The 14,124-nt window shown below is 42.4% G+C and overlaps 1 protein-coding gene across 2 annotated transcripts in view; it reads left to right on the top strand.

Annotated features, from left to right (window-relative positions):
• Positions 1 to 1,625: 1,625 nt before the first annotated feature.
• The window catches only part of dchs2 (dachsous cadherin-related 2), a 29,734-nt gene continuing 17,235 nt past the window's right edge, over positions 1,626 to 14,124 (top strand). The window contains exons 1-9 of one of the 2 annotated variants that reach the window (XM_025908252.1): positions 1,626 to 3,982; positions 6,168 to 6,359; positions 6,440 to 6,671; positions 7,294 to 7,530; positions 9,509 to 10,531; positions 10,621 to 10,808; positions 11,892 to 11,991; positions 12,624 to 12,781; positions 13,119 to 13,962. In XM_025908252.1, coding sequence (XP_025764037.1) covers positions 2,252 to 3,982; positions 6,168 to 6,359; positions 6,440 to 6,671; positions 7,294 to 7,530; positions 9,509 to 10,531; positions 10,621 to 10,808; positions 11,892 to 11,991; positions 12,624 to 12,781; positions 13,119 to 13,962 — 4,705 coding nt within the window. In that variant the 5' untranslated portion in view covers positions 1,626 to 2,251. Of the gene's footprint in view, positions 3,983 to 6,167; positions 6,360 to 6,439; positions 6,672 to 7,293; positions 7,531 to 9,508; positions 10,532 to 10,620; positions 10,809 to 11,891; positions 11,992 to 12,620; positions 12,782 to 13,118; positions 13,963 to 14,124 lie in introns of both variants that reach the window. The other variant, XM_003449734.5, reaches the window with a different exon arrangement.

The raw sequence follows: 14,124 nt of genomic DNA, 5'->3' as shown, positions 1-14,124 counted from the left end.
AGATATTATTGTAATGTTTTTCTGGTTTTAATATAACTAGTTTAGGTTTTTATGCAACAGAGCTTTTTAAAAAGGACAAAGCTGCACAAACAAATTTACATTTATTCAGAAATCCTTGTATATTAGTATAAGATGCTAACTTCAGAGCGTAGATCAACAACAAACTGCAATCATGTCGTTATTATCAGGGTGGTTTCTTTCATCATGTGTTAGTTTTATGCTTCTGTTTTTTAAAAAAAAATCATAAAACAGTATCTTGTTTGTAAAGTTTTAAATATTTTATGCAGAAACATTGAAACATTCCGGAAAAAATACTATCATTATTGTAAAACTGTAAAATTGTATATAAAATTAGTTTGGGTTTTTTTCCCCAGTGGAGGAAGCAGGCTCCCATGCAGTAATCATCATCTTTTAGAAATTTCAGAGCTCTTGTTTGCTTTATGCTCCTGAGAGCTGAGGAAGGAATCTTCCCATTGAACATGAGATATCAATGTAAAGCCCAGGATGCCCTCTATTTAGTACAGCGGGACTTATTGGGCTAGCTCAAATAACTCAAAAGATATAGACCAAGAACAAATGTCCACTACAGAGGACATAAATGAATAGGCTGGTTCTCAGGAATTCATGGACTTTGCAAATGCACAACCCCCCCACAGCCACTAGGGGGTCCCCAAGCTGCAAGCTCAGCCTCGGTATATTTGTGAAAATATTTAAATGACCTGTCTTCATTTGGAGCCAGCTGCTCTCTTCTGTGTGTTTACCGAAACACTTATGTGGTTAAAACTGAAATGTGGGATATCGCCAAAGCTAAGCTGCAATGACAGGGAAGCTGTGGCTGGTGTTTGTGTGGTGATCATTTTAAAAAATCACCATTAGGATATCTTGTTGTGAATGAAGTCCACTGACAGGTATGATGTATGACTGACAGCCTCACATGTTCACGAGGAGAATAAGGGTGGCCCAGGCTGCAGTGAAACCTGGATCACATCAAAATGTGTTTATTTTTTAAGCATAAAATTAAGAAAAGAAGAAGAAATCTACAGAAATATGCCCATGATAAAGGAAATATTTGCTTCTGCGGAGGAGGAGCCAGAATTTAAATAAAAAAAATAAAAGCAAAAACAGGAAGCTGAAGTCGAAGAGGATCTATTACTCTTCTTATTGTTGTTTGGCATTTCTTATTTGAACTTTAAAATAGATGCTATAGTTTCTTTGTATTTTAATATGGTATTTCAGTTTATTTTCACCTTATGGCGTAATTTTCACACCTGTGTGGATGCCAGTTCGGTTTTGATTTGAAATAGCGGTTTCATTAATTTTATGTTCATCTGGAAAATTTTGGAGGAAAATGGTGCGAAGAAGCTTCATTATTTACTTTTATGTAGGTTTTAATTGCTTGCACCTATTGGAGATCTTTCATGTGAATTTGAGATATATAATTATCACCATGGATCATTGGATCATCTTAAAAAATTTAACCCCTCCACCCCACCCTCCTAGTGATCCCCAAAGAGAATCTCGCATTGGCCCCTCAAAAAGCTAGAAACGGCCATGATAAACTTCAGTATTTTGCTGGGAAGCTCTGGCGCCTCGTGTGGATGTTACAGGAGACATCGTCTTTTCCTTTTAAAGAGTGGTACAGTTTCTGCTTTTTACCAGCAGAGTGAGCCACCCTAACACTAATATGCTCCTCTGCTTAGACGGGAGCACTTTATTAAATCACTTCAAGCTCATTCTAACCACATTACCACAAAGGGGCCTTTTAGGACACTGTTTTGGCTCAACTGGTGTGATATCCGTATTTATTCCACTTTCCACCTGACTTCTTCCACAGGTCAGCTATACTAGGCCACGTGTCAGCAAGTGGCACAGAAGGTAATCTCTCAGCCTAATTAAATCTTAAGCAATCAGGGCCACAGATGGAGCCGATCAGCGTGGGACGCGCCGCGTGCCAGGAGGAGTGTTCACGACGCACAGTTGGTGCCAGTCAGAGGTGTCGAGTTATGTGAAGGAGCCAAAGGGGGATTTGCACTGTGCCATGGCTGAATTTCTTGTATCCAGTATCACGCAACAAGCTGGTGAAGGAGAATGACCGCTCGCAGTCGCCCTGCGCGCAAAAACGCGTTTGTCCGTTTCGGTTCGGAAAAGTGCGCTGAAACGTGAGGACAAAACTGAGGACTTAGACTCGGGAATATGCTGCCCGGCATCGACCTCAACAAACCGAGAGCTCAAAGCCACACGTAAAGGAGGAATGGGGTGCAAGGATGCCTCCGCTTTGCTCCTTCAGACGCTCGTCCTGTCCCTGCTGTGCGCGCAGTCGCTGGGACAGGTCTTCAACCTCACGCTGTCTGTTAAAGAGGGTCTTCCGGCCAGAACTATCGTTGGAGATCTGGGAGCGGGACTAAGCAGGCCGAGCACTGGGTTCTTCATCTCAGAAAGCAGAGACTCGTATGTTTTCAGAGACTTGGAAATAGACGCGGACACGGGCATCATCTCCACAGCTGTAGTCCTGGACAGAGAGAGCAGGGATAAGTATGAATTTGTGGCAGCCACTCTCACAGGTGAGATGATAAAAGTGACAATAGAGGTGAAAGATGTGAACGACCATTCTCCCGTGTTCCCCTCTGAGGAGGTTGAGCTGGATATATCAGAACTGAGCCCACCGGGGAGTCGGTTTCAGATTGAAGGTGCTAAAGACCAGGATGAGGGTGAGTTTGGTACTCAGGGATACAGGATCACAGAGAGTGAGATGAGTGACTTATTTCACCTGGATTATCGCAGTGGATCTGAGAACCACCTCAGCCTGGATCTAGTTCTTAACAGTAAGCTAGACAGAGAAGCACAGGACTTGTACACGCTGACAATCGAGGCCTTTGATGGGGGGATCCCAGCCAGGACTGGGACTCTTCAGGTGAACATCCACGTCCTGGATGAGAATGACAACCCGCCTGTGTTCAACCAGACTGAATATCACACCTCAGTGCGTGAGGATGCTCCAATCATGTCTGCTGTGTGTCAGGTGCAGGCCACTGACTATGACCTGGGTGACAATGGCAGACTCACGTATGAGATCAACAGGAGGCAGAGCGACCCCAGTGAGGTTTTCTCCATCAATGAAACCACCGGGGTGGTCTATCTCAACAAGCCGCTTGATTTTGAGACTCAGGCTTTTCATGAGTTGATCATCAACGCGAGAGACAACGGGGTTCAGCCTGAGTACAGCAGCACTTTTGTGGGTGTCAGAGTGCTTAACATCAACGATAACAGCCCCACCATCAGTGTACTGTTTCTCAGTGACACAGGAGATGCTGTGGTGTCTGAATCAGCAGCAGTCGGGGACTACGTAGCCCGGATTTCAGTGTCGGACCCCGACCTCGAGGGGGAGAGGATCACTGTCACGCTCGAGGGAGGTGATGGGAAGTTCACCCTGAAGCAGACAGATGACTTTCTGTATGCACTGTGTGTTAACTCTGAGCTGGACAGGGAGGAGAAAGATTTGTATGAGCTGAAGGTGCAGGCATCAGATTTTGGCAACCCTCCCCTGAGCAGTGAGACTGTCTTCCTCCTGAAGGTGTCGGACATGAATGACTGTTACCCAGTCTTTGAGAAGGATGCGTATCTCATAAGTATTTCTGAAGATGCTCCTCAGGGGAGTTCCCTCATCCAGTTTCAGGCTCGAGACGCAGATGAGGGTGCAAACTCAGAGGTCCGATACTCCATTCTGAAGTCCAACCAGGACAGCCTGATCGACATCGACCCGGAGTCAGGCCTGGTCACCACAGCTGCAGCTCTGGACAGAGAGACGCAGATGGAGATATGGTTCCTGGTGGTGGCAGTGGATGGAGGAGAACCGGCTCTGTCATCCACAGCGACAGTCACGGTGCTCGTGGAAGACGTCAACGACAACGAGCCAGTGTTCGAGCAGCAGCTCTACAATGTGTCCATACTAGAGCAGAGCGATGTTGGAAGCTGCTTTTTACAAGTATGTTGGAGGATATTCGGCATCATTTTGGTGACTTATCTAAAAGAACAACACATTATTGTTTCTGAATGGTTCTAATTACATTTTCTATCCAAGGAGGATCCACACGATGATAATAATGATAATAATAATTGGCACTGAATCAGGAAGTAGGCAGAAAAGCTTATCAACAAGGCAAAAAATATATATATTTTTTTTATAATTTGGGGAGCTGACACTCATATGAAATCACATGCATATGTTTTTTTTTTTTACAAGAACACATCCACACACAGACCAGAGGAGGATTTCACTTGACTTGGCACTCATCTCAGTTAAATATCAGCTAACATGGATTCACAGAAACAAAAATGAAGATATCTTTGTAGTTTCTGAAGGATTCACAGTAAATATCCAGCATCTCGTGCTCTTTTGCTGCGTCTGTCTTACGTCTTATAAGACAAAAGTAGCCTTCAGTCTGTTTGCACAAAGGCATCAGTGTTCCTCCTAAAGATGCTCAACATGCACTCTTTCCAGCTCAGCTCTGTGGCTTTAGTATGACAGATGTGCTGCCTGGTACCACACTCCAGCAGGCTGACACAAAGTGCATCCCATCACAAAGGAACATTTGTTTAAGGGCACATTTTCTGCAAACGTGAGATTCGATGATTAAATAAGGACTGAAAATTTTTAAACATCTGGCTGAATTTTAGGTGCTTAGTTTCTGATTCGAACTTTAGCTGCAACGCTTCAGAATACTGAAGACGTCATCCAAAATAAATGTGAGAACTAGCAGGTGCAGAAGTAACAGGAATAACTGGGAAGTCATCTATAAGGAACCCCCCTCCTCTGTCACATGATTTTGCAAACGCAGCACATGCGCTTTATTCTAAGAAGCAAGCTTCAAAAAACTGATTGGGTTTGCGTGACTGTCCAGACCTTGACCCGTGTCTTTAAACTTCCTTTGATCAGAGTTCACAAACTGGGAGGTGATATCATCTTTATGACTGTAAAATGAGCGCTCTATCTGTGAGACATGTCTGCAGTCACAGTCACAGGCAGACATGAAAGGAGCTGCACAGGATATAAGGCGCGTTTTTACTATAATCTTTATACTGCAGGGATGGTCCTCGCCCTTTGATTGTGGGGATTTTTTTATGCTTTTATTATGTTGACTTTCACTGTCAAAGGAAGACGCGTATTATGATTCATAGTACAAAGCTTAATCTAAAAGCTGGCAGTTACTGTAGTATGGGAGTGCTGTTTTACAAGGAATATTTCTTTTAATATATAAACACTTAAACATACCAAAAACAGCTGATTTATACATAAGTATTTGAGTAGGAGCACTTCATGGAGTCACACTGAATTTGTTTAAGGTGCTAAATATATTTATATCTATACATAACAAAATCAATGGTAAATAGAAAGGTAAATAAACAAGAAAAAGACCTTTTTAATGCACTTATGTGAACACGAGCTTAATAAGATGAGGGACATGAATTGAAACACAAAGCATGAATGAATTCATGTCAAACTGCATGAACCACAAAGACTGTCTATTATGTGCTTTGATTCAAGAACAATATATTTGTTAATGCAGTTAATAATTAATAATAATTAGTCAGTTATTAATCACGTCCATGTCATTTCATACTGAGCTCTTTCGTTCTCAGATCACCTAAAAACGGCAGCGACGAACTCAAATGTCGTAATCATTCAATCATCACTAACTAAGGAGGTGTTCTTCCTCGCTTCATCATCATTATATAAGTTCAGATAAATTGGTGTTGAGTTATTAATTCTTTATTTTTTTATTAAACCTATTACATGTTTTTTCTTTGTTTTGTTTTTAGCATTACAGTCTAATCCTTTAAGGTTTCTCCTGTTTACATGTTTGAGTTAAAATAAAGGATCAGGTCACCATTTTACCAGAAAGGTAAAAGATACCTGTTAAAGTTGTGAAGAAAATAATCTTAATCATATAATCATAATATAGCATATTATAGGCTCATGATAGGTTTTAAATTAATTATTTAATGGGGGGTTTTCCACATATGATCTTAGATATGAATGTATAAGTTTTACTGTAAATTATTCCCAGTTATTCTGCAGCACTGGTTTTAATTTTGTGTTAAAGAAAAGATTTAAGATGTTTTCATTTTTGCACCTCCTGTTTTCATGCCTGCATTTCTCTTCTCTTTAGGTCGCTGCCACAGATGCAGACAGCCCTGAGTTTGGGACGCTGCTCTACTCTCTGTCTGATGGCTTCGACAAACAGGCCACACATCCCCTCTTCCAAATAAACCCCCACACCGGAGAGCTGTGCGTCTCCCAGGATATTGATCGAGATACGGGACAGACGGTCCACGACATCCTGATCAAGGCTGAGGATCCAGTGAGTGACACACAGATATATAACAGTGGATTTATTTATTTATTTATTTTTAACTATCCTAATAAAATTCTGTCTCTCAGGGAGGCTTGAGTGCTCAAACCTACGTGCACATTGAGATCGAGGACTTGAACGACAACGCTCCAGTGTTCAGCCCTGAAGAGTACGCCGTGAGCATCAGCAGCCACGCGCAGCCTGGCACAGAAATCGTCATCGTTATTGCCACTGACCGAGATTCTGGCAGGTTTGGCCAGGTTACCTACGACCTCCTTCCTGGCGACATGTCCACTTTGTTTGCGCTGGATAAACAAACAGGTAGGGCCGTAAAGATGTGGGAATACTTTCTGTTTTAGTCTGAAACATAAGTGTGTGGACACAATTTCCAGTAAACCAACTGTTGCTTTTCCAATATTGAAATAAATAAAGCTTTGGATAGCATTTTGACTTCTCAAGCTTGATTTGTCACATTGATCCAATCAGTAGTCTTTAAGTAAACCGTGTGACTGGCAGGCTCCATTATTCAGGGATAAACGACTGCTTACTTTGTGTAAGTCCCCATGAAATGATTGCCAGTGTCACAGCTCAGCAGGGGTGGTGCAGAAAGCCCCAAAAGGCTTAGATCCCCAGGTGGCTGAGGGTAAGATAAGATTTGTGCTCAGCCGAAATTTAACACCATGTAATGGATAAATAATAGGAAAAGAAAACTTTAATCTGACACTTTTCTGTCTGTATTTGTTTTTACAGACATATATTGATTCGTTTGCTCTTATAAGATGCATTTTGGTTACAAAAACAAGCCCTGTCCCTCCCATCTGCTAATATAATAAATGTGAAGTGTTGTGAATCTCATTTCACATATTCGAACAGCAGAAAGGAACTGGGGAAAAATAAAAGAGTTTTTCAATAAATTTTTTCATGTCATATTTTTCTTCTGCAGGAATGCTCCTCCTGACCTCCACTCTCACTCACCTGGGCACAGCTAATGTAAAGCTCTTGATAACAGCACAGGACGGAGGAGGCCTGATCTCAGCCAGACCTGCAGAGGTCACGATCAATGTTTTACGCAGTGCTCAGGCTCCAGCTGTGTTCCAGAGGTCACGCTACACTTTCACAGTGTCTGAGGACGCACCACCGGGGACACCTGTGGGGACGGTGCAGGCCATCAACCCAACAGGTTAGACGTGTATTATCTGCTCCTTATTATCCAAAGTGATGTTAGAGCAGCTGGGAGAGAGTCATCACAAGGTCCCAGACTCTGCCTCTGCTGAACATCACTACGGCAACGGGAGAAGTTTAACAACTAAGATTTTGTTGCGTTACTGTAGAGGACACAACATACACCATATGGACAAAAGCACTGGGGTCACCTACAGGAGCTGCGCAGACATGAAGCTCCTGGTCCTCAGTTTTTGTGCTGATGTTAATGCCAGAGGAGGTGTGGAGCTCTGCATTCACTGAGTCAGCAGAGTGTTGGGGATTTTTACGTGACTCAGCACTCGTCAACCTCGCTCTGTAACTTCGCCTGCTCTGCCACTTCTTGGCTGTGAGGCTGAGGTTCCTAAATGCTTCCATTTTGCTGTAATCCCACTAATAGGTGATCAGGGAATCACTAGGAGGGACGAAATCCCAAAAAACTTACTTGTTGCATTGTTGAAGCAACACTCTCAAATTCATTGAGCCATTCTAGTAACATGGCTACGTGCTTGATTTTATACTCCAATTGGACTGAAGCAGCTGAGGTCAATAACAGAGAGGTGTGTCCCAATACTTTTGTCCATATAGTGTAATTTGTCAGTCCAATTATACTCTGAAAGCTTCACACTCTCAATAAAGGATCTGAATCAGTCCCTCAAAATAAAACATCAGTTTTAAAACTGAAAAACATTTTGAACATTTTATAAGTTTCTCTCTTCTTTATGCTTTTGTCACAAGTGCAAACAAAAGGAACAAAGCGTAAAAGTGTTCTTGCATAATAAAGCTATAGTAAAAGCATTAAGCTAGTCCTGCTCCAGCGTCCTGCTGTAATCACGTGCTGCTGAGAGTTACGTTTGTGTAAGTAGGACTCTGAAATTTCTTTTTGGCCTACAGTTCAAAGAAATTCAGGTTGGATGGTTCGTAAACTTTATGAACTTTATGGTAAGATAAGCTAAACAAGCAAAGCTAACATCTGTACCTTGAAATATCTTTTTTAAAAACCTATACAGCTGTTTAATATGAGGCTGATTAATGCCGGTACTGACATTATCGTGCTTCATAGGTCTCTTGAAACATAATAACTGGATTTAGACACATTCAGAATAGGTGGCTGTTGCACAAAGGCATTAATATCCCGACAGATGATTGCGACAGAAACGGTTGAGCGATAAAAGTTGCTCAAATCTCCTTTCAGACATGAAGAAGCTAAAGTTTAATCTTTAATCCCTTTGAGTCTCACGAACACATGACAGATAATAAAGAGTATCTGGGCAGTGTACAGAAACAATCCTGTTACAGATCAACGCGCCCTGCTCTTTTCCTTCCTTGTTGCTCTAAACGTATTTATTGGGCGCTTTCTGTTAAATATAACAGCAGGTTAAGGTGGCAACAATTTAAGTAATAGAAGAGTGGATGTCATTTATAATTTTATTCTCAGTATCTTAAAAAAAACCTCCGTGTAGATGGTTTTCAAGGAGTAAAGGGTTCATTATCTCCTCATAGTCTTGTTATTCCACCGAATGCCTTCAACAGCTAAACACCCCAACAACACTAGACAGTCATTCAAGGCTGTCTAATCACTTAAGAGATTAACACTTGGACTTAAAGCAGAAACAGCAGAATTGGGGCTGTTTGACAGGGGTCGAGTACCATTAAGCTCTCTGCTTGTTTCAGGAGTTTTTAGTTTACAGTCGAAGCACAACAAACACTTGCAGGGGATTAATGGGATCTTCTGGCCTGTGCTTTAATTACTTAAAGTGTTTTAGTGTGTGTGTGTGTGTGTGTGTGTGTGTGTGTGTGTGTGTGTGTGTGTGTGTGTGTGTGTGCATTCAAAGTTACATCTGATTAAATCCCAAGACATCTGGAACAATGTCTTTAAATATCTAATTTATGTAAGCCCTTTAAATTGTTATGATTATTTCATAGGGAAAAAAATTGTTTTTTTGTTTTTTCTACAGATTCCATGGAATCTGTATCTTATCGAATCTCTTCTGGAGACCCTCAGAGTTTGTTCTCCGTTCATCCGAAGTCGGGTCTGATCACTAACCTCAAGCCTCTGGATCACGAGTCTCAGCCGTACGCTCTTCTGGTTCTTCAGTCCTACACCGACGCCTCTCCCGTTTACAGCACCACCCAGGTCAACATCACTGTAGCAGACGTTAATGACAACGCCCCCATCTTCCCCAAACATAGTGACACCATCACAGTGTCACAAAACACTCGACCGGGAACCGTGTTGTTCATCGCTCACGCGCATGACTATGACAGCGGTGCCAATGGTCGGGTGCAGTATTACCTGAAGAGCAGGAAAAATGGTGTGTTTGTTATTGATCGCAATCTCGGAACGGTTACGCTAAACGAGAGTTTAGAGATGGATCATCAGCAGGGATACAATCTGGAGATTGTGGCTAAAGATGAAGGAGAACCTTCCCTGAGCTCCACCCTGACCCTCTCAGTAAACGTAGACCGAACGACTGCCGAAGACAGCCTGGCGTTTGAGACGTTGATCTATCACGTGGAGATTGGGGAGGGCTACAGGAAAGATGCTCGGGTCATCCAAGTGAGGGCTCACCGAACCCGGGGAGGCCACATTTCAAACTCCGGCATCGTCTACTCTTTGGAAGGAGAACCTGGCTTCCCTCTGGTTCCGTTTCGGATTCACCCAAAGACGGGATGGTTGTATCTCTCAGCCAACCTGGACTATGAGACAGAGTCCAAGTATCATTTTCGAGTGTTGGCTACGGAGGCTGCACTGTCAAATACCACGGCTATGGCCACTGTGACGGTGCTGGTGCTGGATATCAATGACAACGCCCCGGTGTTCAGCAGGGACGTTTATTACTTCACTGTGTTGGAGGGGTCGTCGCCACAAGGTCTGGTGGGAACCGTCAAGGCCGTGGATAAGGATTCTGGGAAAAACGGCCAGTTGTCCTATCTCCTGCTCTCAGATGGGAAATTCTTCCGCATCAATACTAAAACAGGTACAAACACATCAAGTAACACCACCTTAAAGTTACCTTGTGCTCCGTGGTCACCTATGTGACGTTAACCTTTCTCCATCTTCTGCCAGGTGAAATCATCAACTGGGTGGCTCTGGACCGGGAACAGTACAGCCAGCACAGTCTGAAGGTGATGGTGACAGATCAGGGTCACCCTCGTCTCAATGCCACCGCCACCGTTCACATCCTGATCGCTGACATCAATGACAACGCTCCGCAGTTCACTCACCTGCCAGCCAGCAAAGAGCTGAATGTGCAGGTAAGAACAATGCGTCTTCATCACAACGTGATGCAACTACTGATGCAATCAAAAGCAGTCTTGGTATATTACAGTTGCATCTGCACTCCAAACTGTTCAGCTTCTCAATTATGTTAAGCTGTTGTTGCCTTTTGATGCATCAAGAAATGCATTTGTCACTTTTAGCAGTAAAACTCAGGAAGTTCACTCACATGTAGGCAAAAACCAAACTGGATGTTAGTCTGTAAAGGTACTTTAATGTTGTTTTGATTAATACCTAACCAAAAGGTCCAGCAGAAGGGCAGGAAAAAGTCCTTTACACTAAGAAAAAACAGAAATAAGAAGAAGCCACAGAAATAGTGAAGACAGACAAAGAGCAGCTCATGAAGCAGGCAGTTAAAGACATGGAAAAGAAAAACTAAGTGAAAACTAAGGACAGGTCAACGAGTTAATACAAAAAACATGACAATATTCCCCATATACCAGCATTATTTAATATTAGAAATTATTACACCGGCTTACAGCATGGTATGGCACGATGACAGAGCCCAACAGTACTTGACAAAGTACTGAATTGTACTGTCAACATAGATAGTACGCCTATGGGGGATGTCACAACAAATACATGTATCAATACATACTACACAAATTGATACATTATAGATTTTGGTGTCATCATGTTGTCTCTCAAAGACCCAGCAACAGGCAAAAATGATCTAAGTGGGATAATTTATATAAGTAATACTGTAGCGTGTGTATATGCTAATAAGGACCATGTGTGGTCACTACACAACAGATTATCACCACACAATAAAAAGCAAGTATAAGGAGAGCAAATGCCACCCTGTCAGTTAAGTACTTGGTAACTAGCGGCTGGGTAACTGAAAAAAAAACAGCGAGTATTCTTATCATAAATTACTTCAAGCTTTAATATACTGTGAACATAAACGTATATATGTGCCAAGAATAAATGAACTTGAGACAAATATAACTTCATGTCTAAGATTAGATACAGTTGTGTAAATCCTACTTGTACACTATGTCTTTAGTGTATGTGTTGTTATGTTGTCAGATGTACTTATGCTCTCTACGTGTTCACTTCAGATATGGGCTGGTCTACAGTCAGGATCCTTGGTCACAAACATGTTTGCCAAAGACTTGGACGCAGGAGAGAATGGAACAGTTATTCATTCACTGGTCACAGGTGAGCTGTAAACGCGTGTCCTGACTGATTATACAGATTTGGTCTGAAAAAATGTTTTTTTCAGCTGCATGGGATGTTTTTGGTAAATTTGATGTTTTTTAGGGTGCTGAATCCAGAAAGGATCTCCATTTGCCTCAAGCATGTACAGTTTTTTGCAAAACATGATGAGTTTACATAAAAAAGCACAACAGCGATGAAAAAAAATCAATATTTTATTACAATTAACTATACATAATTTTTCTTCCTTACCTTTCACTATGAACAAAATAAACCTGTTGGGGCACGATCATCTGAGCTCCTCATGCCGCCAAACCCACCGCACCCTGACCCCCCGCCTTCAATTCCTCGCATTTTCTATTAGTATTTCTCTTGAGTCTCACTCTTAGAAATATTAAATTAATGTAAGAAATTATTATTGGATATGGTTTTTGACTCATGTATAGGATACCAGACTTCAGTTTAAAAGGGGAAATTGTACACTTAATTACACTAAAAACATGAGTTGTGGAAGAAAACCTGACGAGATGGAATTTTAAATATATTTTTCATAGTTTCAGTGAGTAAAAATCTGTTGCAGACCTGCGTCATTAACAGTTTGCTCTGTTCGCATCTCTTTTCGTCTACTTTAGAAGATGATGATCTGGGGCACTTTGAGATTGACAGCAAAACTGGAGATATCAGAACAACAGAGCTCTTCAGCCAAGATGCAAAACCGTACTACACTCTGAAAGTGACTGCCAAAGACAGCGGAGTCATCTCTCAGGAGGACACTGCAGTCATTCATGTACAGGTACGGGCTGTCCTCCACTACTCCTGCTACATAGACAGAAACAGTTGGGGCCACACCTTTAAAAACAGTGACATATTATTTAATTGCAGTATGAACGTTCAGCTTTAATTCAAGAGATTTTATAAAAATACTGCCTTAACTGTTTTGGAAGTTTACACTCATTTTTATACAGTACTTTACAAACTTTATTGTTTGTATCTTTTCATGCTAACTTTAAATTAATAACTCTAAAGAGTAAAGCTGGGTTTGGTCAAGTGCTTTCCCCCGATATTTCAAATGGAGGGAAAAAAGGTAATTATAACAAACTAAAACTTTGTCCCGTTTTGGTGCTTTTCAGATTCATGGATTAGAAGATCTGTACGGCCGCTCCGATCACCAAATTGTGAGACGCTTTTTCGTACGGGAGGACACGGAGCCTGCGACTGTTATTGGCTCTGCACGTGTTTCAGATAAAGGGAGATTTCACTATTCCATCACTGAGGGGGACGGGAGCGTTCACTTTGGGATCGACAGCTCCTTCGGTGACATATACATCAACCAGCCGCTGGATTACGAGGCTGCCATGCAGTACTTCCTCGTGGTCCGTGCTGAGGACGCCAGCCTCATTCCCATCGTGAATGTGTCTGTTCTGATTTGTGTGATAGTGGAAGATGTGAACGACCACACGCCCTGGTTCCCTGATAAACTGGTGAAGTTTGGTCTGAGGGAGGACGCTGCAGTCGGATCGCTGGCGTTTGCTTTTCATGCCAGAGACGCCGACGGGACCTTTCCAAACAGTGCCCTCCGCTATGAGCTCGCCTTTGACCCTGAAGTCAGCGTGTCATCGACACCCTTCCCCTTTCAGATCGACCCTTACACGGGGAGCCTGACTGTAGCAGCACCTTTAGATCGCGAGAGCACCCCCAGCTTTGCGTTCACTGTAACAGCCACAGATGAGGCGAAGGAGAAGAATGAGCGTAAACAGGCTTCGGTGACGGCTCAGCTCTTCCTGCTGGACGTGAACGATAACCGGCCGGTGTTCGTATCGGCGGACACAGCTCAGGTGATGGAGGACGCAGAGGTGGGGAGTCTGCTGCATCATTTTGTGGCCATAGATGGAGATCAAGGTGAAAACGGGATCGTTTCCTTCTCTATTATTTCTGGAAACAAGAAAGGCTTGTTCACACTGGAGGAGAAGACAGGTATTTGGGATTTTTGCACAGCGGAAACATTTATTCTAAATAAGATTTCACCTAAAAAAAACTCGTCAGACACACCAGATGAATATCAGACATATGAACGTCTGCTGATTCACAGTGAATTAAAACATCAAACATTTCACTTTTAAATGTGAAAATTAACTC

This window comes from Oreochromis niloticus, linkage group LG6 (assembly GCF_001858045.2).
Source record: "Oreochromis niloticus isolate F11D_XX linkage group LG6, O_niloticus_UMD_NMBU, whole genome shotgun sequence".
Taxonomy (NCBI): domain Eukaryota; kingdom Metazoa; phylum Chordata; class Actinopteri; order Cichliformes; family Cichlidae; genus Oreochromis; species Oreochromis niloticus.
The sequence above is the reverse complement of the archived record's forward strand: the minus strand, read 5'-3'. Positions and strand labels throughout refer to the sequence as shown.